At 43.0% G+C, this 24,306-nt stretch overlaps 1 protein-coding gene across 4 annotated transcripts in view; it reads left to right on the forward strand.

The window, feature by feature from the left end:
* plch2a (phospholipase C, eta 2a) overlaps positions 1–24,306 on the forward strand; it is a 155,159-nt gene that overhangs the window by 50,089 nt on the left and 80,764 nt on the right. For all 4 annotated transcript variants that reach the window (XM_072586297.1, XM_072586294.1, XM_072586295.1 and 1 more), the window contains 5 exons: positions 12,376–12,546; positions 18,472–18,565; positions 19,589–19,792; positions 22,770–22,890; positions 23,819–23,990. In XM_072586297.1, the coding sequence (XP_072442398.1) occupies positions 12,376–12,546; positions 18,472–18,565; positions 19,589–19,792; positions 22,770–22,890; positions 23,819–23,990 (762 nt within the window). The remainder of the gene's footprint in view (positions 1–12,375; positions 12,547–18,471; positions 18,566–19,588; positions 19,793–22,769; positions 22,891–23,818; positions 23,991–24,306) is intronic.

The raw sequence follows: 24,306 nt of genomic DNA on the forward strand, positions 1-24,306 counted from the left end.
GGTATGTGGGGTCAATTGATTTGGTTTAATTCTGCATCTGTGATACTGGGATGGTGTGATGGCTCAGTGGCTAGCACTCCTGCCTCACAGAGCCAGGGATCTGTGTTCAATTCCAGCCTTGGGTGACTGTATGGCTTTTGCACATTCTCCCCGTGTCTGCATGGGTTTCCTCCAGGTGCTCCAGTTTCCTCCCAACAGTCCAAAGATGTGCAAATTAGGTGGATTGGCCATGGGAATGCAGGGGTAGGGCAGGGGATGTGGAAGGTGTTATTCAAAGAGTCGTTGTGGACTCAGTGTGCTGAATAGCCTGTTTCCACATTGTAGGGATTCTAGGATTGACAGAGAGCAAAAATGTATCATTCACTTGGTCATTCTGACTGAAGAAGGATGCAAAACTATTAGCCCTATCTTTTGCACTGGGAACCCTCATCATTGAGGATGGGGACATTTGAGGACCCTCCACTTCCTGTGAGTTGTTTAATTGTCCACCACCATTCACAACTGGACGGAACAGGACTGCATAGCTTTCACCTAATCTGTCTACTTCATGATGCTACTGCTGTTTGGCCTGTAATCATTCCTGTGCTATAGTTTCACCAGGTTAGCACCGCAGTTTTCAGGTATACCTTTGCTATCCCTAGCATGGCCTCCTGTCTTTTTCATTGAAGCATCTTTGATCTCCCAGCGAAGGTAATGACAGAGTGGAAGATGTGCCAGGGCATGAGGTTGCAGATTGTGGTTAAATACAATTCTGCTGTTGCTGATGGCCACTGCACCTCATAGATATCTACTTTACTGTTATTAGATGTGTTCAAAGTACTTCCTATTTCGCACCGTGCCACACAAGATGATGGACAGTATCTTCAATGTGTCTCTCCAAGACCTGTTTGGTGATCACTCTGACAGGCCCTCTCACAGATAGATACTTTGTGACAGGTAGATGGGTGAGGGTCTTTCCATCTTTTTCATTCCCTCACTATCTCCTGCAGAGCTAGCAATGTCCTTTGGCAGTTGGCCACTTTGGTCAGTCCTTGTGCTGCCAAGCCACTCTTGATGATGGACTTTGAAGTCACCCACTCAGAGTATATTCTGCCCCATTGCAGCCTTAGTGCCTTATCCATTTGGTATTCAATGTAGACGAGTACAGATTGATCAGCCAACTGGGTGTGTTAGGTGGTAATCTAAGAGAAAGTGAGGACTGCAAGTGCTGGAGATCAGGGTCGAAAAGTGTGGCACTGGAAAAGCACAGCCGGGCACACAGACCAGCACCACACTTTTTGACGGTAATCAGTAGGAGATTGCCTTGTCCATTTTTAACCTTGGTGCCATGGAGTCAATGAGGATGGCTCCCAGAAAACTCCTTCTTTATTGTTTACCAACGTGTCACCACCTCTGCTGGGTCTGCCCTGCCAATCAGACAGGACATAGCCAGAAATGGTGATAGTGGTGTTGGGGACATTACCTATAAGCTGTGATTCCCTGAGTATGTCAGTGTCAGGCTGTTGCTTGACTATTGTGTGGGGAAGCTCTCCCAATATTGGCAGATGCCCCTAAGATGTTGGCAGGGAGGACTTTGCAGAGTGGGCAGGGCTGTATTTGCCATTATTGTTTTATATTCCTAGCTTGATGGCAGCTGGTTTGTCCAGTTTCATTCCTTTACACTTGGTAGCAATTTGACAGCACCTTGCTTTCAAAGAGCAACCAAGGATCATCTACAACACTATGGGTCTGGAGTCACAAGTAGGCTGAAGCGCTAAAGGCAGCCTTTTATTAAACAGCATAAGTGAGCCAGATTTTTTAAATATGACAATCAATGGCGGCTATGCCTTCAGGGTGACTTTAAATTCTAGATTTTTTAAATAGAATTCATATTTCATCTTCTGGTGGGATTTGAGCCATGTCCCTAGGCATGAACTTGGGGTACTGGATTACTAACCCAGTGACATTACCACTACCTGCTACATTAACACTTCTCCATTGTGGAGAATCTGTCACACTAAGGCAGGAAGTAAAGATTTCGAAGTCAAAGTAAATGAAACAAACCAACAGGGAAATACAAAACAACCGAAAGGACAATATCCAAGATCCTGAGATGAGATAGTCAGTCCAGTCAGCATATTGAAGGTGATGACCGTGAGCAAGAAGGTTACAATAGCAGCCTTTACATGAGGCAATCTGATAAGACCACGGGTCTATATTCCAATGAATGAGACACTCCCAGTGTAGGAAACCTGTCTTATCTCTTGAAATATTCCCAAGTGAAGGTAAGATGGCAGTTGGACGTTTTGTCAAACAGGCATGGAAGGGAAATAGACCCAGGGGAATGGTACAAAGAGATTAAATGTCAGATGGATCCAAATGTAAACAGCTGGAATACTGAAGAAACACCAGACAGAACTGGGACTGTCTGATGTATGTGGGCTGCTGTTCTCCAAGGGAATTGGAACACAGTGAATTCAGCTGCAAATATTCTCTACTCAAACACAGCCACGCTCTTTGCACCCATCTCTATCACATCTAACAGTTCCCTACATGACCTACAGATGGATGTAATCTTGTATTTATGATTTCATTTTACAAGTTCACCCAAGGTGGCATCTGCCTTTTTATGAATTGTCTCATCCAACTTGCTCACATGATTTAAAAGAACTTTGCAGCTTACCCAAAGACAGCTCATTTTATAACAATCAGCCCAAGGAATTAGACTTTATTGCATGTTTATTTGTAAATATTAAAAATGCATGGACAAGGTATAGTGTGTTCTCCCCCAGGTCAATATCTCTCCACACCCATCATTAACTTCATTTGCAGTTGTAGGGATCTTGCTGTTTTCAATTTGATGGTTCAGTTCAATTCAATTAAAAAAAACATTCAAGGTGAAGCCCCTTGGGATGATTCTGAGCAACATAAAGTGAGAGGGAAAAGATTTAAAAGGGACCTAATGGGCAATTTTTCACACAGAGAGTGGAGCATGTATGGAATGAGATGTCAGAGGAAGTGATGGTAGCTGGTATAATCATAATGTTTAAAAGGCAGCTGGATTGGTATGTGAACAGGAAGGGTTTGGAGGGATATGAGCCAAATGCTGGTAGCTGAGACTAGATCAATTTAGGATATCTGGTTGGCATGGAGGAGTTGGACCGAAGAGTCTGTTTCTGTGCCTTACAAGTCTATGACTCTATGTTAAGATTTGACATAAATATAAGATTTCCTTTTCCAGCTCTTCCTCACTCCTTTCTTTTCCAGGTTCCACTCTTTTCTTGCACTCACTTTTCTTTGCTGAATCGTAGCTTGATGTGTGTTGGAAGGTGACCGTTCGGCCCATCTTGCAGTTCCTCAAAGAGCTTTCCAATCACTGAGTGATTTTGGTCTCTTCACTGATCTGAGGAATTGCAACAGGTGAACGTGGATCCAAAGGATGGGGCGGTGGGAGAAGGTAGACTAAAGGTTTGATGCCTCACCACACCTTTAGAAAGTCTCAAAGAGTTTCACATCCAATGGATAATTTTTGAAACATTGTAACAGTTGCTATGGTAAGCAAAGATCCCACAAAACGCAAGTGCAGGTAGAGAGGGGTGTTGAGAAGGTAAAGGACAGAATGAGCAACAGAAGGATGCAATGTGGCACATCTTAGACGGAGAGGTAGTTACTGGAGGGGTTAATAGATTTGTTAAAAATCGCCAATCTACATCCTGAAAGGTGACACAATAGGGTGAGGAGTTAGGTGTTTAACGGCCACTTCTTGTTCCCATATTTACTCATTATTCTGGGTTGTGGTGGATTGGTTTTGAGGTGTCCAATTTTTTAGCACCGTGGAATGAATCCACAAGTATTAAAGTCGCTCAGATTCCTCAGTCCTGCAACCATTCTCCCACTGCAGGGCTTGGAGACAAACAACGTGCTGTGACAGATCACCAATGCAAACCACTCCCCAGTTCCAGGGCACTGAGGCCAATTCGAACTGCTCATCCTTGCCCCTCACATTGAAAATCCACCTAATTTAGCCCAGATCAGGGATTGGAACCAGTCTTCCTGGTTCAGATGATATGAGCTACACAGTGAAGAATGGATTGTCCTTAATAAAATTGTCCTTGAGCAATCCAGGATGACACTCCAGAGTACTGAGGGAGTGCTGCACTGTCAGAGACACCATCCTATTGATGAGACATTAAACCGAGACCCCAACAGCCTACTCAGGTGGGCATTAAAGATCCCATGATGCAATTGGAAGCAGACCAATAGGTGTTCTCCCTGAAATCTCAGCCAATATTCAGACCTGAATTAAAATCACAGCAAAAGCTTTTTTGGTCATTAACTCATTATTGTCTGTGGTACCTTGTGCAAATTAATTGCCAAAATTCCTACGTTATAACAGTGACTATGCATCAAAAATATTTCATTGGCTGTAAAATACTTTTGTATTCCTTGAGGTCAAAAAAGGCACTATATAAATGTAAATCTGTCTCAGAATCTTTGGCATTGTGCGATCTGCAGAGACCAGAACATCTGCATACAGTGAAGCAGACTTCACTCATTAAGAAAAGTGATTGTTTCGAATTATTTCTTGAAGTCCTGCTAACTTTCTTGTCTCTTGTGATGTAATACTACTGCAGAGCCCCAGGCAAACACCAGCTGATTTGCATATACATTAATTTTTGTACTTCGTTAATTGATCATGTGAATCATTGCTTTTTATGAATTTTAATGTGTTTCAGAGGCACATAACATTAAGAGGCACTGAAAGTTTTTAAAATAGGATTTGTTTGGAAATGGGAAACCTCTCAATAAGACAGGTATCAGAGAGACTCAGGTGAGGAAGCCACTTTGATCCACAATTTGTTCAGCAAAAAAAGCAGCCCCCTTCCTGCCAACACAGCAATTTCATGAAGTGACTGCCAGGTTTATTTCTGCTCCTCTGCCCTGGTACAACAGCTGGGAAACATCTTTCTGCGAACATTTCAATTTGCAATTTGAACTGTCCCCTTGCTCCAGGTTTACACTTGCAGTTCTACCTCAGATATACTTTTACCACACAGTCCCCATACATTTCCCTCAGCAGTGCCCTCTCCCAGTTGCCTCTTTCCTACAGTCCCTTCCTCATTAGCTAAATGGGACTGGGCACCAGCCTTTGAGAATCCACTCAGTACCAGCTCTGAATGACTCCCCTGTGCCATGCTGGCCGGAACAGGCCACAGTGTCTGATGCCCAATGCCCATCCTGACCAAAGTGCTGTGCCATTTGCACAGTGGCATTTATTCAGTTGGTGCGCACACACTGTTCTGCAATGCATGGGCTCTGAGACCAGTAAGATATTTACAAACTCAGGTTTAATAATGTTGCCAGGTGACCTTGGCCATTGCCCTTTGTCAATGTTATTTCATTAAAATGAAAGCAAAGTTAGTGTCTTAATTTTAACTGACCTGGAATTGGTGGGTTTATAAAATATTGACCTGAGGACATTATTCTTGACATTTCCTGCTTTCATCATTATATGTTGCCTATTACTGTAAGGTGCGATGCATAAGATACAACATAAAATAATATTAACTTACCCAGAGACATCATCTCCTTCTTGCAGCCAGCAAAAAAGCATGACAATTATGTTGGGTGGTCACATCATCTTAGTTCTTACCCTTTTCGTCCTCTGTAACCTCTTCCAACCCCTACAACCTTCCCTACCTCTGTTACCTCCTCCAGGCCGTACATTATCTCTGTAGTATCCTCCAGCCCCTGAAACCCTCCCTACCTCTGTATCCTCATCTGCACTCCTATAACCTCCTCTACTTCCTACATCCCTCCCCATCTCTAACCTCCTCCAGATCTTAAACTCTTCTTTACCAGAGTAGCTACCTCTAGCCCCTAGACTACTCCCTACCTCAGCATCTTCCTTAAACTCTTAACCTCCTCCAGCGCCTTCAATGCACCAGGAATTCTCCAATTCTGTCTCTTGCATCTCCTGGATTTTTTAATCGCTCAAAATTGGTGTCTGTGTCTCCAGTTGCCTGGACTCTCAGCTTTCTGGATCTATGCAACAGGGATGTTGGCATGGGAACACAGTGTTGAAGTGACAGGTAGCTGGGAGCTCAGGGTCATGACTACGGACAGAATGGAGCTGTTTTGCAAAGTGGTCACTCAGCCTCCATTGTGTCAATGTAGAGAAAATAACATTGTGAGTGGCAAAGACTTGATTGAGTGAAATGCAGGTAAATCACTGCTTCACCTGGAAGATGTGTCTGGGGCCTTGGATGGTGAGGAAGGAGGAAGCAAATGGGCAGGTTACACCTGAAAATGCATGGAATGGTGGTGTGGGGGTGTGGGAAGATGTTGGGAACGGAGGAGATGGGGTGACCAGAATGACCTGGACTGAACAGTCCCTGCGGAATGCTGACAAGAGAGGGAGGAGATTGTGTGCCTGATTGTGGCCCCCTGTTGGAGGTGACAGAAATGGCGGCTTACAATCCTTTGAACGTGGAGGTAAGTGGGGTGGTAGGTGAGGACCAGAGGGACACGACCACCATTGTGGGAGGGAGGGAAGTGGTGAGGGCAGAGTGTAAGAACAAAGCTGAGGGCCCTGTCAACCATGGTAATGGGGAGAGGACTTCTGTTCAAAGGAATGGTCACAGTGGTGGAGGCAATTGGAAAAAATATTCAATATCATGTTGTGCCCAAAATTATTGAGGTGGGGACACACAGGGATAAAATGGAGACCTTTGCCGAATGCAGAATGTTCACATCAGAGAGCGGGAGTTCAGAAGGGATAGTAAACACTCGACATAGAACATAGAACATAGAAAAATACAGCGCAGTACAGGCCCTTTGGCCCTCGATGTTGCGCCGATCCAAGCCCACCTAACCTACACTAGCCCACTATCCTCCATATGCCTATCCAATGCCCGTTTAAATGCCCATAAAGAGGGAGAGTCCACCACTGCTACTGGCAGGGCATTCCATGAACTCACGACTCACTGAGTAAAGAATCTACCCCTATCATCTATCCTATACCTACCACCCCTTAATTTAAAGCTATGCCCCCTCGTAATAGCTGCCTCCATACGTGGAAAAAGGTTCTCATGGTCAACCCTATCTAAACCCCTAATCATCTTGTACACCTCTATCAAGTCACCCCTAAACCTTCTTTTCTCCAATGAAAACAGCCCTAAGTGCCTCAGCCTTTCCTCATACGATCTTCCTACCATACGAGGCAACATCCTGGTAAACCTCCTCTGCACCCGTTCCAGTGCCTCCACATCCTTCCTATAGTATGGTAACCAAAACTGCACACAATATTCCAGATGCGGCCACGCCAGAGTCTTATACAACTGCAACATGACCTCAGGACTCCGGAACTCAATTCCTCTACCAATAAAAGCCAGTACGCCATATGCCTTCTTCACCGCACTATTTACCTGGGTGGCAACTTTCAGAGATCTGTGTACATGGACACCAAGATCCCTCTGCTCATCCACACTACCAAGTATCCGACCATTAGCCCAGTACCCCATCTTTTTGTTACTCATACCAAAGTGAATCACCTCACACTTATCCACATTGAACTCCATTTGCCACCTTTCTGCCCAGCTCTGCAGCTTATCTATATCCCGCTGTAACCTGACACATCCTTCCTCACTGTCAACAACTCCACCGACTTTCGTATCATCCGCAAACTTGCTCACCCAACCTTCTAGCCCCTCCTCCAGGTCATTTATAAAAATGACAAACAGCAATGGTCCCAAAACAGATCCTTGCGGAACACCGCTAGTAACTGCACACCAAGATGAACCTTTACCATCAACTACTACCCTCTGTCTTCTTCCAGCCAGCCAATTCCTAATCCAAACCTCCAACTCACCCTCAATGCCATACCTCCATATTTTTTGCAGTAGCCTACCATGGGGAACCTTATCAAACGCCTTACTAAAATCCATATACACCACATCTACCGCTTTACCCTCGTCCACCTCCTTAGTCACCTTCTCAAAGAATTCAATAAGGTTTGTGAGGCACAATCTGCCCTTCACAAAACCATGCTGACTATCCTTGATCACATTATTATCACATGTGGTAGGATCAGGAGAAAGGATGGAGGTGGAGGGGAGGAAGGTTCCAGAGGGGTGTCGCTATCTCTGACTTGCAGATACAGAAGTGTCTGAGTGTGAGGTGAGTGTCTATGTGTTCCACAATGTGGGGCCTCTTGAGGATGATAAGCTGGAGAGTGGTGGAGTCCCTGCCTCTGAGCTGGTTCAAGTCTCAGGTGCTCCAGAGATGTGTCAGAGCATTTCTAAATGGGTCGATTAAAAATATGTTAACGAGAGCTTGATCCTACACTTCATGTGGTAGCTTCTCATTATTGGATTGGGCAGTGTGATTGATGATGAGGGGTAAAGTTGCCAGTTTGGATTGGGCACAGTCATGGAAATTTCATCACATGACCTTACACCATCACAGGCACCATCACCTTGGTTACCTGGCACACCTGTAGTACCCATAATACCTGCCTTCCTCTGGCCTAACGGAAAAGCAAGCAGCCTCTTCATTATCCGATGGGGGTTGCTTGACAATTTGTCTGTCAGCACTAATTCCTGTCTGTAATAGATTTTAATGCCCAATCAGTTTGCTCCCAGAGGTTAATCTTTTATTCCCAGAGAATTGGCAACCCATGTTTGAGGAAGAGCCAAATTCTTCTAGCATAAAGTAAGAAGGTGTCAGACAGTAATGAGAGAGTTCCTGTGAAGCGGATGGTGATGACTGAGGGAGGAGTATTAGCCCAGATCCCTGCTCTTCTTCATATGTATACCTTTGGGATGTTTTAATGTCCAGCTGGAACAAGTGAAGGTGTCTAAAATCTAGTCCAATAGCTGGCACTTTCAGCAGTGCAGCACTCTCTCAGCCTCCATCCCAAGCTGTGCTTTGTAATCCTGCCTCCCTTGAATGGCAGCTTGTAATTACATCTCAGCTCATTCATTATGCTAATGCAATTCAGGCTGTTGAGCTGTAATCAAAACTGAGAACAAATTTACGTCCAAAGGCAATTTGGGGTCCATTGATTTGTTTTCACTATCACTTTTTTTTGCGCTCTACAGATATCAGCTTACTATGGGGTTCCTTTATGTTGTTTTGATTTGCTTTTATCTACTGCACATATTCAAGTGATCATTAACTCCAGCATCTGCACAAGATAATGTCCTCAGTTAGTGCGGAATGACTGCAATTTTCCATTGTCAGAACTGATTTGGGTTATTAGGTGACATCTGGAGTCCAATTGTTGGTTTTATCAGGGGGAAAACAGGAGGTTGCGTTGAGGTTGGGCACCATCCTGGAATTGCTCGCTCACCTTGTCTGGATCTATTTGTTTATGCTCTCTGTTAATTGGTTTGTGGTTTGGTTCCAGTTTGAGTGTCTCTTTGTGTAAATCATAGCCTGTTGTATAATAGGAATATTTTGTCCACCTCAGCATAATAGTGGTCTGATTATGACAGGTTTCCACAAAACTCCTTTTATTTGCACTATAAAATATACAATTCTTTTAGGTAAAAAGTGCACCTCTCTCTGGTACAAACTGTTTGCTCTCTTCTCAGCTTCTGGCATGTGACTGCTGATGTCAGTATGACATAATCCTATACACCACCATCTCATTCCAATTAGATTTATCTCTGGCCCCAGGTGTGATGTGCCCATCTCTGTCTTTGAGAGTATCACCATCATTTTGTCTTCCATCAATTTCTCACTCCCTAAGCAATGCCAGTTTCACTTCCCTTTGCCTCCATCTATCTTGCTGCCTCTGCACAGCTCTCTTGCATGTTAACTCAATGCAGTACTGAAGGAGTGCTGCACTGTGGGAAGTGCTTGCCCACTGATAGGATTTGAAACTGAGAGCCTGCCTGTCATTCTCAGCTGAACGAAGCAGATTCGATTGCACTATTCTATAAAAGAAAAGGCCAACATTTATCCCTCAGCCAGGATCGCTAACAAACCAGGATCATTGTTACGTTGCTGCTTGTGGGCAGACTGCTGTATGAAAATTCACTTCCATGCTTTTTCCCTTTCAGTAGTGACCATACTTCAAAATTAAATCAGGACTTCATTAGCTAAAAAGCATTTTCAGGATATCCAGAGGTCATAAAAGATGCTATAACACAAGCCCTGCTTCATCCTTTCATCTCTTCCTCTCTTTGTATGCCTGAATCCTTCTACCTCTCTTGTCTCTGTCAATCAATCCAGCTTCCTCTCCAACTGTCATCCTCTAGTCTACTTTCTCTGTTAATCTTTCTTCCTCTCTGTCCCCACTCTCATTGTGCCTGTCGTTCTCTCAGAGTAATTTTGGTCCATCTTTCTCTTTTTCTTTCTGTTTGCCTTTTCCTTTCTCACTATCGTCATTTTTCTTCCTTATGTCTCTTTCCAATTCCTTCTCATCTTGAGTAAGCTGCGGATCTGACCCTATGTGACAGAATGTATGAATCCTACAGTCAACTCCTACAGTCACCTTCTTGATTACATGTTTATTGAGCTCTGTCTCTTGATTAAATTTCAAAAATATAAACCATAAGTACCAAGTTATCCTGGAACACTTTTTTTTTAACAGAGCAATAAGTCAGTGCTATTTTCTGGGTCTATAGATTGTGAAGGAGCAAAGATGGCCTTTAGCAACATGCTGTTTCTGTCGGATGTGGGAGTTTAGGGAGAGTTTCCACGTCACTGATGATTATGACTGCAGGAAGTGTCCTTGGTTGCGAATCCTATCAGATCGCATGGATTGGTTGGAACGGCAATTAGACGCAATAAAGAATTTACAGGAGTTAGGGGGTGTGATGGATGGCAGCTCTAGGAAGTAAGAAAAGCCGCAGATACACTCAGGGAGAAGGGTTAATTCCAGGAACGTTTAGGGAGGTAGACAGTTAGTACAGGAGTCTCCTGCGACTATCCCCATCTCAAATAAGTATGCTGTTTTGGAAAATGTAGGGGGTGATGGACTCTCAGGGGAATGTAGCATGAACAGCCAAGTTTCTGGTACTGAGAATGGCTCCAATGTAATGAGGGTTCCAGGCAGTTGATAGTAGTAGGGGACTCTCGAGTCTGAGGCCCAGACAGACGGTTCTGTGGCCGGCAGCGAAAAATCAGAATTGTGTGTTGCTTCCCTGGTGCCAGGATCAATGATATCTCAGAGATAGTGCAGAATGTTCTCAAAGGGGAGAGGGACCAGCAGGAGGTCATTGTACACATTGTAACCAATGACATAGGCATGGAAACGGATGAAATTCTGAAGGGAGAATATAGAAAGTTAGACAGGAATTTAAAAAGGAGGTCCTCAAAGGTAGTAGTATCTGTATTGCTCCTGGTGCTATGAGCTAGTGAGGGTAGGAATAGGAGGATGGAGCAGATGAATGTATTGTTGAGGAGCTGGTGCAGGGGAGAAGAGTTCATATTTATGAATCACTGGAATCTTTTCTGGGTAGAAGTGACCTGTACAAGAAGGATGAATTGCACTTGAAATGGTTCAGAAAAGATATACACGGATGTTGCCAGGGTTGAGGGTTTGAGCTACAGGGCGAGGCTGTTTTCCCTGGATTGGCGGAGGCTCAGGGGTAACCTTGTAGAGGTTTATAAAATCATGAGTGGCATGGATACAATAAATAGACATGGTCTTTTCCCTGGTGTAGGGAGTCCAGAATTTGAGGGCATAGGTTTTGGGAGAGAGGGGAAAGATATAAAAGGGACCTAAGGAGCAACATTTTCATGCAGAGGGTGGTACGTGTATGGAATGAGCTGCCAGAGAAAGTGGTGGAGGCTACTACAAATACAATATTTAAAAGGCATCTGGATGGGTATATGAATAGGAAGGGTTCAGAGGGATATGGACCAAGTGCTGGCAAATGGGACTAGATTGGGTTAGGATATTCGACATGGATGAGTTGGACTGAAAGATCTGTTTCTCTGCTGTACATCTCTATGACTATGTCTTTATGATGAGGACTGGATTCAAAAGATGAGTCCATTTTCAGCAACACTGAAGTTTTGTATGAGCAAATGAATAATTCTTTATATCTTTGATGCTTTATCCTTCAATCAACATTATAAAATGTTGCTACCTGCCCATTACCAGAACATGGTTTTGTTCAGGAGCTTGCTGTGCACAAATTAGTGACATATTTGCTACATTACAACATAATGGCTTCATTGGCTGCAAAGCATTTTGGGACATTTGGAGTTGTGGAGAACACTATATAAATGCTAGTCATCGCACTTTGGCATTTATCAAAGTATCAAGGTCTATGAATTTATTAAGTAATTTTCATTTGGAATAGTTTGAATCTTGTAGGGACTGAGGGAACAACTGATAATATGGGACTGTTATAATGACTGTCTTTCTCTCGTTACTAGGAGGCAGACACAGATGAGAACCAAGGAACATTGGACTTTGAAGAGTTTTGTGCTTTTTATAAGATGATGTCCACACGGCGGGACCTCTACCTTTTGATGCTGATGTACAGTAATCACAAAGACCAATTGGATTCCGATGACCTGAAGAGATTTCTGGAGGTGGAGCAGAAGGTTAGCAATTTGAGATAGCGTTAATCCAGAGCAAAGTGATGCACTCTTTGCATGAAAGCCCCAGATAGAACACGGAATGGATTAAGAACATATCTTTGACCCATCCAAAACACAGATTGAATGTAGATTTTGCTTGTTTAATTGTAGCGCCAGGCAGGAGGGAAGACTTCCTCTTCATTCTTCTCACTCTGGGAGCTAATTGAAGCAAGGGGCAGAGTTTGAGTTCAGAGACAGGGGTAGCAAACAAATAATTCAAAGAGAAGTGACAAAGGTGGATTTTTTAACCTCAGTATAAGACTCAGTCTATACAGGTAGATTGACAAGTATTGGTGAGAAGATGGGATTCATGCTTATTTCTGAGATAGTGGGAGGAATGATCGAGTTATTTTGGTGAGATGATGAGTTGGTTTGATTGAGGGATTTTGGTGAGATATGGGTGGGTTTGAGTGAGGTACTTTGGTGAGATGAGTTGGCTTGATTGAGGGACTTTGGTGAGATGTGGGTAAGTTTGATTGAGGGATTTTGGTGCGATATGTGAGGGGGTTTTGATTGAGGGACTTTTGAGGGATTTTGGTGCGATATGTGAGGGGGTTTTGATTGAGGGACTTTGGTGAGATGGTGAGTGGGTTTGATTGAGGGGTTTTGGTAAGACGGTGAGTGGGTTTGATTGAGGGATTTAGGTGAGATGGTGAGTGGGTTTGATTGAGAGATTGGTGAGATGGTAAGTGGGTTTCATTGAGAAGTTTTGGTGAGATTTGGGTGGGTTTCATTGAGAGGTTTTGGTGAGATATGGATGGGTTTTATTGAGGAATTTTGGTGAGATGGTGAGTGGGTTTAATTGAGAGGTTTTGGTGAGATGTGGATAGGTTTGATTGATGGATTTTGGTGAGATGGTGGATGCATTGCATCGGGGGTTTTTGGTGAGATGGTTTTTAGGAATTGAAATATTGGTAAAGAAGCTGGCTGAACAAACCTGGAGGCCATGTTTCATTTTGAGAAATTAAATTGAAGAGACTGATACTTACAGTGGGACACAAAGTGGGAAAGATAGACTGGCAACCACATTGTGTATTTGTCAGGAAAACACTCACAGAAACAGAAGGATGCCACCAGAGAGAGAGGGAGAAAGATTGATAGGAAGTGACTAAAGCGTTGGTCAAAGGTAAAGGTTTTTAGGGATGTTTTTTGGAAAGTTGACTGGTGGAGCGACAGGGGCATTTAAAAACTGAATTCAGTGGAACTTTGACAGCGCAGGCACGAATGACAGTGAAGGAGGATGGGATAGGATAGTGCGTGCTGTGGCAAGAATATACAAGAGGTCAGATTTAATGGAGTAACAATGGAGGAGTTGTGTGGTTGAATGAAGGTACGGAGAGAGAAAGAGACATGTCAAGAAGTATTGACTCTGAGCTTGAAGTTTAAAAGTTTGACTTTGGAATATGAAAGTAGATTGAGTCAATGATCAGTCACTCAATAAGTTTGTTTAAAGTTTGGCCTAACGCAGAATGATGAGAAAGCTTTAAAGAAGGTACTGCCCACCATTAATTTACAATTTGCTCACTATCTCATTGTTCCAGGCATCAATGGTACAGTAGAGTTGGGACTCCCTGCACTGTTATACATGTGGAATATGCTGAGACAGACATTTCCTCTGTGTTTATGGGCTAGTAATATATTAAAAACAGACAGCTGTGTTTACTCTGCCTCTGCCCAATATTTTTGAAGGATAATGTAGCTAAGCTTATTTCCCAAGGTGTTAACATGATAAAATAACAGCTCCTTGAGCTGCCTATATTACCAAATCGAACAGGCAAGTAAAGAGTGAAATTTAGTTCTCAAATCTTTTAATATATTTGAATACCAATCCAACCAGTGTCCTTCAATCTGCCTGCCCCTTGTTTGTCTTGTGGAACCCACTGGCAGGAATTGCACTGAGGTGGCAAACGGTGATCAGTGAATGGCTGGCCTTTCCTTATTTAAACCCTTATCATCGATGCACTTTGACTGAAATCAAAGCAACTTATTGTAAGTCTTCTTCACTGACTTCACCCTTTCCTCCCACCGACCAAATAAGGCTTTTAAACCCTAAGCTTAATTGAGGCCATTTGATATGTCCCTTTCTCCCTCATTTACTAAGATTCCATCTTTCACTAAACATAAGATAGACCTTAATGTCAAGCTCCATCTTGGTCGCCCTGAAGATATAGAGTAAACATTGCTGGCTGTGTGCCTGTTTTTGGTGTGAGCACAAGTTTCATTCCTGCTCCTCCTCCAGCCCCAACCTCTGCCTCTGGCAGCACCCCCCTGTTGACTGGCCCCCAGATCCCCACCCTCAGACTTACAATCAAAAAGGGCAGGATTTTGTGTTTTGGCTGAACACCTGAACCCCAGGTTCAAATGGTGTGCTTGACAACACTTTGCATCAGGAACAGTCACCCAACCTTGATTTGTTCTGGATTTGGCCAGTTGGCGACCAATGTGTGTGCCTGCCATCCAATTCAAGATGGCGGATGGACCCTTGAAGTTGGAAGGCACATAAGAGTCTCTGTCCCTCTCTCTTTCTCTTTCCTTGTCTCTTCCACTCTCTTTTTATGTGTCTCTTTCCTATTCTCATTCCTTTTCTCTCTGTGTGCTTCTATCCAACTCTCTGTACCGTCACCCTGTTTTCTGAAGTGAGCCTTACCATTTGCGCCATGTAATAGTCTATTAGCTGACACATTTGTGGATGGCACATTTGTCACAAACACTGAGACGTGACCACCTTGCACCTTGACTGTAGTTGGTCAGAATTTGTGGGGTCAGAAAACCCCTTCCTCTGACGACCATTACTGAGGGGTAGGTGGTACAGAGGTGCCATTCCAAGTTGAGGTCATAGGTGACTGAGTGAGGGGAGGAGAGGAGGATCACCTGGAATTTAAAGTCTTGTTACAAAATTATGAGGGGCATGGATGGGCCATTTTATAAAAGTAGCCATTCTGAGAAAATAAAATTTCCTTCCGTATTTAGTCTTTATTGTGTCACTGCGCCAAGATGTTCCCCAAAACGTCTCCATGGAGATCTTGTGCCTGTCACAAGGATCGGTGCTTGGTCCTCTGCTTTTTGTCATTTACATAAATGATTTGGATGCGAGCATAAGAGGTACAGTTAGTAAGTTTGCAGATGACACCAGAATTGGAGATGTAGTGGACAGCGAAGAGGGTTACCTCAGATTACAACAGGATCTGGACCAGATGGGCCAATGGGCTGAGAAGTGGCAGATGGAGTTTAATTCAGATAAATGCAAGGTGCTGCATTTTGGGAAAGCAAATCTTAGCAGGACTTATACACTTAATGGTAAGGTCCGAGGGAGTGTTGCTGTACAAAGAGATCTTGGAGTGCAGGTACATAGCTTCTTGAAAGTGGAAACGTAGGTAGATAGGATAGTGAAGAAGGCGTTTGGTATGCCTTCCTTTATTGGTCAGAGTATTGAGTACAGGAGTTGGGAGGTCATGTTGCGGCTGTACAGGACATTGGTTAGGCCGCTGTAGGAATATTGCGTGCAGTTCTGGTCTCCTTCCTATCGGAAAGATGTTGTGAAACTTGAAATTGCTCAGAAAAGATTTACCAGACTGTTGCCAGGGTTGGAGAATTTGAGCTATAGGGAGAGGCTGAACAGGCTGGGGCTGTTTTCCCTGGAGCATCGGAGGCTGAGAGGGTGACCTTATAGAGGTTTACAAAATTATGAGGGGCATGGACAGGGTAAATAGACAAAGTCTTTTCCCCTGGGGTGGGGGAGTCCAGAACTAGACGGCATAGGTTGAGGGTGAGAGTGGAAATATATAAAAGAGACCTAAAGGGCAACTTTTTCACACAGAGGGTGGTATGTGTATGGAATGAACTGCCAGAGGATGTGGTGGAGGCTGATACAATTGCAACATTTAAGAGGCATTTGGATGGATATATGAATAGAAAGGGTTTGGAGGGATAGGGGTCGGGTGCTGGCAGGTGGGACTAGATTGGGTTGGGATATCTGGTCGGCACGGACAGGTTGGACTGAAGGGTCTGTTTCCAGGCTGTACATCTCAATGTCTCTATGACTCGAATGTGTACTGACCACACTGCACTCCCAGTTAGGAATTAAACTCAGGCCCCGATCTACCTGTTCAGATGGAAGTGAAAGGACACAGGCTGCTTGGACCTATTGGCAGGACAGTATGTTCTGCTAAAGCTCAGGTCAGGCACCTCTATTAATCAAAGGCAGATGAGCCATTCATTTGTCTCATTGCTGCTTGCATGATGTTGCTACTATTGATTTGCTTCCCCACATATACAAACAATCTAAAAGTATCTCATTGTGTGAAACCCTGTAAGGAACTGAGGTGTGATGAATTCTTGCACAGGCATTTGTTTTGTGGGAGACAGGTACCCTCATGAACCAGATTGAGGTAAAGTTCTATTCATCCATGGGATGTGGGCATCACTGGCCATGCCAGTACTTATTCCTCATCCCTAATTGCCCAGAGGGCAGTAAAGTGTCAACACATTGTTGTTGGTCTGGTGCCAAACCAGGTAAGGGCAGTAATTTATTTCTTTCCCAAAAGGATGTTAGTGAACCTGATATGTCTTTCCTGACAATCAGCAGTGGTTTCATCATCATTAGACTCCTAATTCCAGATATTTGTTGAATTAAAATTCCAACGTCTGTCATGGCAGTATTCAAGCCTCAGTCACCAGAACATTACCAACTCGCTGGATTAACTGTTTTAGCCATAATACCATTAAGCCGTCACCCTTCAGTGTCCTTCGCAACAAATGTCAATGTGGCATTATCAAACTGTTGCCTAATGTATGGATGAGAGCTGGAGCTGTAGTGGTAAGGGGCAGAACGATAAAAATATGTTTACAGTATTGGGATGAGGCCATTCCATCCATCTTCTCTGTGTTGGCACTTTACTAGAGCACTCAGTCTATGTCAATATATCGATATTTAACTATTTGATGTCAATATTGAAAATGTGCATATTGACTGTTAACCAGTTGACATCAATATTTACCCAGAGTAAATACCAATATCTGATCAGCTCTGTGGAAAACATGCCTCTTATTTTCAGAGATTATTCAGAATGTTTGCAAACTCTACTTTTTAAAATTTTTGAACTTTGGTGAAATCCTGCCTTAAATTAGGAAGTTTTCCATTTTAATTTTATGTCAGAAATTAACTGTTTTGGAAAACTGTACAACGATGATTGCTTATTTTGCAATATACTTTGATTGTAGGTTTTGTTAATATTATAATTGTGCCATCTCCTATCCTGACTCAGTCCAATTGGAGTTTCCCTCCTCCCACTGTCAGTCCATCTTCCTATCTTTTAGAAATCCAAAGTATTCATTGAATTTTTCCACTGTCCACTTGGATGTCCCCTGCTCCACAGACCTTGGGCCTTCACTTCAGATTCTTCCCTTAAAAAGTTAGAGCAGTGTGTAATGGGTGCACAGGTTTAATTAGCAAATAGTTTTTATTTCTATTTTGCTTTCAGAAAATAACATGTTGTGTTAATATATGAGAGTAATTTAAGACATAACCATGATTAGTATAACATGCAAGGACCTGACAGCTTTGGACGTACAGATTCCTATAGCCCTCCGTGATTGTTTATGTAAGAGATCAGACATAGAGAAGCACAGAGAGCCCTACAGCTTGCAATCAGCACCCCTGTCGTCAAGAACAACCTTATTATCTTTCTGTCGATCGATAGACCTTAATAGTGTCAAAGCTTCAGTGGCTGTGAGTAATCAGAACAACAACATGGAGCGACAGGATTAGAACCATCCTCTGTGATTAAACATGCCACTGTTTGAGTGGAGAGCAGGCAGTGTAATGAGAGACAAAGCAGGATGGTGAATGACTGTGTGAACCACTCTCATTTCTTGCACTTTCCTCATTAGATGACCAATGTTACAAAGGAACATTGCCTGGAGATCATTGATAAATTTGAGCCATGCCCAGAGAACAGGAAGCAAGGGGTCCTTGGGATTGATGGTAAGTTTGCATTTTCACCCACCTAATCCTAACACTTCCCCTAACTCTAACCCTAACTCTCAATAACTCCTCATTGAGGCTACAGTTCCATTGGCACTGCCCATTCTCTGGTGCATTACCCACGTAGCCATTCCTCATATCTCTGGAGGATGGTGGATGTTAGCAGACACGTACCCTCATGAGCAGCATCACAGGAGAACCTTGTACCTATCCCAATATCAGCTCACTGTCTCTCTCACACACATACACTCATAAACATACATGCATGATTACATGTTCACACATTTACACTGAGTTTTTCCAACAGGATACTAATTACGTTATTTAAAAAAATAAAACAATGCTCAATGTTTGTCACTGTCATCATCTTACTGGCTACAAACTGAGTCTGGATCAGAGCTTTCCTGTTCTGATGCTGAATAACATTGCACATTCTTGTATTGATTGTAAAAACAAATTGCTGAATCAACAGGAGAAAAAGCCTATCAGCCAATATTTAGAAATAATATTGGCCAGGGTAGGAGGCAGTGGGAGGGGGTTTGGGTGCATGGTGTGTGTAAAACTGGAGCAATGCCATTCCCAGAGGTGTAGTCCCTCACCATGTAATACTCAACTCTGGGTGTTTGATCCAATACAGAGAAGCTCCAATCTCCAGCCTCCTGTTATCTTCCAGTTATTATGTTAGTTATTGATAATCTTACACGAGGATAGGAGAACACCATTCAGCCCTTGAACCTGGGCTGTCATTCAGTCCGATCATGGCTGCTTTCTAATATCATCCCATCCACTTGCCTACACTCCATATCCTGTAATATCCTTGTGTAACAACAAAAGCTATTTTTTCAGATTTTAAATGACAAATTGAATTACCATCTGTTACCTTTGTGAGACAGAGTTCCTCACTTCTACCCCTCTTTGAATGGTGAAAGGTTTTCTAACTACTGTCCCGAGAGCTGATTTTAGTTAAATCCATTTATCATTGACTCTTTCATAAGTGCAATGATGTTTTCTTCAATCCCATAGGTTTCACAAACTACATGAGAAGTCCAGCAGGTGATATCTTTAACCCTGAACATTACAAAGTGAGCCAGGATATGACACAGCCTATGTGTAACTACTACATTGCCTCCTCTCACAACACCTACCTGATGGGGGACCAACTAATGTCACAGTCCCGAGTGGACATGTATGCTTGGGTACTACAGACGGGATGTCGCTGTGTTGAAGGTAAGACCAATGTTGCTTACATTCCCTAGGTGGGTGGGGGTGAGAGATACTACAGCAAAGTGCTGCCTTATACAACATTAGGTGCTAGTTTCATTACAGTCTTCACTACTTAACACATCCTTTCTTTTTAAAAAAATCTGTCAGTTGTGGCTGAGATGCCTCTGATTCAGAAGGTTGTGGTTCAGAGCACACTCCAAAGTCTCACATAATCTCAGCTGACACTCCAGTGCTTTATTGAAAGTGCAACGCTGTCCAAGGTGCTGATATGTTGCAATGCTGTTCGCCCTCGTAGGTGACTGTGAAAAATTCCTGTGATGAAGTGGGAAGTTCTCCCCTGTGTTTTGGTCACTGTTTATCTCTCAACCAATACCAATAGAAACAGATTATCTGGTCAATAAAATAATACTATTTCTGGGAGTTTTCTGTGCACAAACTATTGTTTGTGCTTCATGTTACAACAGTGACAACACTACAATGATGTATTTTCTTGACTGTAAACTACTTTGGGAAATTGAAAGGTATGAAAGGTGCTTTGTAAATGTCAGTTTGTCCTTCTCATTTAATCCTAAAGAAATAATTATTAATCACATCCTCAAAAGTTGCAGTTAAAGTGTCTTCGGTTTAACTTGGGCAGAAACAGAGGATCCAAGATGTTACAAAGATCCTATCTGTTGAAAAGCAAGTAAGGGAATGCCTACAAAGCAAATTCATATCAAAGGATGTTACTGTCATAACATTATTGTGTTATCTCCTGACATATGATCCATAATCAGTGACAGTTCAGTCATCACAACGCTTACTACAATGGACATTAATTTCTCCACTAAAACAGTCAGCACAAAAGGGGTGCAATTTTCTGAAATTAGGGTTGTCATTATAGTAAATTGGTAGCAGTTATCTTGACAGCAGCAACTAAACAAGCATTGTACTCTCAGCTCTTTCAGTTATACTGTATATTAGATACTGCAGAAGTGCTGGGCAATATGGTGTATTGCCATAACTGGACTTTCCACAGATAAGTATTCAGAAAAAGAATAACTTTTGCAACAATAAAGGCAAAATACCGCAGATGCTGGAATCCTGAAACAAACATAAAGAATGCTGGAGAAACTCAACAAGTCTGGCAGCATCTACGGAGAGAAATAGAGTCAATGTTTCGAGTCTGGTGTGACTCCTCTTACCCAGGCTCAAAACATCAATTCTGTTTCTGTCTCTCTCTCTTGACAGATGCTGCCAGAATGACTTTAATTATAACCTGCATTTGGAGGTTCACCTTGTTAAAGGAGATGAAACCAGTCCTAAGAACAGCCACCTACAGCATCATTAAGCAGCTGACCGATATAAAATTGCACTGCATTTTGTAGGAGAGCACTTCAATTAACTCCTTCCCCTAACAGAGGCCACAAGCAGTCCGTAGCTGAGGATTGTGAGTGCTACTGAAAGCTATGCTCATCTGCACTTGCTGTTGGTGACGGACTGACCACATTGCATTTGAAGGGGAAATTTGCGGCATATCTGGAAACTTTCTGGGATATTTTTAAGATTTCAGCAATGCTTAATCAACACTTTTCACAGTAAAACTCTGAGGATGTCATGTAACCAATAGTGAAATGTCTACACAGAGGCCAGTATCCTGTCACCCTTCATTTACACATGGACTGTGACCAGCCTGTCAAAGCCAGTCCCAATACTGAGGACACCATCTGAATCTCCTGTTTGTACATTTTTAAAAGTTTTATTAACCAGTACAAATTACAAACAAACACTTAACATGAATAGGCGTATACAAGAAACAGCAATTTACAGGGGAAAGGGACAGCAAAGCCAGACCCCAAACCCCATCGTTCAACCAGTTCACAGGGAAACAAGGTAACCTCAAATACCACTTGACATTATCATGAAGGAAACAATGATCACAATCACACACAGACAGTTTGATAAATCGAACAATAGAACAGTGGATCTATCACAGAAACTCTTGGCAACAGAGCAAACCACCCGTCCCTCCCAGCATCTGGCCACTCTAAAGCAGCCCGCCTCTAAGCCCCTTCCGGCTCTCGGTCTGCCCCATGTCCCTTCCGGCTCCTTCCACCCCATGTCCCTTCCAGCTCTCAGCCCGCCCCATGTCCCTTCCAGTTCTCGGTCCGGTCCTACACCCCTTCCATCTCTCAGCCCGCCCCATGTCCCTTCCATCTCTCGGTCCACCCCATGTCCCTTCCGTTTCTCGGTCCACCCTGACACACCTTCCAGCCACCTCTAGGACAGCCTGTTTCCTGTTTATTTTAAAAGATTTTTTTAAACAGTATGAAATACAGTTAACAATAAACAGAAAACAGCAGTTCACAAAAAACCCACTATATATGGGGAAAGAGCAGCAAAGTGTCCTGTTTCTGTCTGTCAGCCAGGGCTCCCTGACTGGCCCAGGTTAACAACCCCAATCAATAATCTCATAGCCAATGAGATCTACCTTGGCCATGTTTCCGATCACTACACGTCGAAAATAGGAGCAGAAGTAGACCAATCAGCTTCTTGAGTCTGTTCCACGGTTAAAATAGATCATAGCTGATCTTTTACCTCAGTGCCACTTTCATGCACTAGTCATACAGTCCTTGATGTCTTTAATAGCTAGAAATCTGTTGATCTCCTTCTTGAGCATACTCAATGACTGATATTTCACACACCTTAAAGGGGGAGAGAGAAGTCTGGAGAAACAGAGAGATGTGGAGAGAATTACTGCATAGGCAGCTGTAGGTGTGAAGCAGTTAAAAGTGGAGAACTGAAGATGTTCCAACAGCTAATATTATAGGACAGCCAGTGTCTTGGAGGTTTTCAATCCTGGAGGAGATTACAGAAATAAGAAGGAACATAGCCCTGAATAGAACTGAAGATAAGGATTCTGCGGTTCTGTCTGCGGTGTGGTCAACAAAGGCCAGTATTTTATGCACTGTTTTTTGTAAGTGATGATGTTGTCTTGTAGTTGACTGTTGGGATGGACCAGATGGAGAGCCCATTGTTCACCATGGTTACACACTCACCTCCAAGATCCTGTTCCGAGATGTGATTGAAACTATCAACAAGTACGCCTTTGCAAAGTCCGAGTGAGTATTGAGATTCGGATACGTTGACCCTGATCTAGATTTCTCAGCAGCAGATGAACTGAAAGAAGCAGAAGACCCAGTCCTAACAGAGGTACCAAGGGACTTTATATCTCATATAGTCATGTGATCTATTAACATACAGGTGCAGAGAGGTTAGCTACACAGTGATGGTCCCCCTACACTGCCTCACAATTGCTGTCAGGGCAAATTTTTCTAACAAAAACACAGAAGCAGATTGAAACCATCGATGGTGTGTCTCACTTCCCACTTGAAATGACAAGATCAATCTGCAACTTCCCACCTTCTGTCTCAGCACCCCTTGAACAAATCCCCTGAGCAAGATCCACAATCAGGCCTCCATGGATTAAGGAGTGGAAAACAAAGGAAGTCACTAATGCATTCCTTGTGACAAATGTCATTTGTTGAACAGCAGGCTTTAAACTACACTGCTGAGAGTGGTCCTTGCCTAATAGGACAAGTTAGGTCCCCTGTGTAGCCCCTCTACTTCTGGGACCCCAGTACAAAACCCTTCTGCACCTGTGCACAGACACAAACACTAATACACATGATCAAGGAGTGTTCCTTCCTCAGACTAAGTGAAGGACTAATTACCTTAAACTCAGCAATTGAGGAGGCAATTGCTTGGCTCCAGGGATTTGCATTCAGTAAATAAAAAATATAAAGTTCAGATACAGCCTGGATTAGATAAAGAGTACAGTACCCTCAACCCTGTCTCATCTCCCAGTACAAGTGTGGAACAGGTTACATACAGCATCCTTCGACAGCCCCATGTGGAAAAGAGCACCTCCTACACCAATATTTTGATAGTTCCACATTCCAGAGCAGTCAAAGGCCATTTTGAAGTAACATTGTGGTTTGAAAGTTTTATAACTCTGTGCTGAATGTTTGGTTTGAATCTGAATTCCAGATATCCAGTTATTCTCTCCATTGAAAACCACTGCAGCGTCCCCCAGCAGAAGAAGATGGCTCAGTACCTATGCGAGATCTTGGGCGATAAACTTGATGTGTCTTCAGTGCATGTGGATGATGTGACTCAACTTCCTTCACCTGATAGCCTGAAGGGCAAGATTCTTGTAAAGGTATGTAGGCAATCAAACCTTCATTAATATTTAGCAAGACTTGATGGGGTCATTACTAACATGTCTCCTACAAAGACTGATTGTAGGACTATTACATTTTATCTGAATCCAATTTGAGAAAAAGAAAGCAGTCAATTTATTTTTGCTCATGTTGCTAAATTTCTTCTGTCCTTCTTTCCTTCCCTCTCCACCTGTAATTAAAGGATCCTATTTAAAAGCAAACAAAAGTATTTATTAAATGCCTTTCATATATCCAGCACATTCCAACAATGAGTTGTTTTTGAAATTTAGTTATGATTGTAGTATAAGAAATCCA

Source organism: Chiloscyllium punctatum, chromosome 16, assembly GCF_047496795.1.
Source record: "Chiloscyllium punctatum isolate Juve2018m chromosome 16, sChiPun1.3, whole genome shotgun sequence".
In the NCBI taxonomy this organism is placed as follows: Eukaryota; Metazoa; Chordata; class Chondrichthyes; order Orectolobiformes; family Hemiscylliidae; genus Chiloscyllium; species Chiloscyllium punctatum.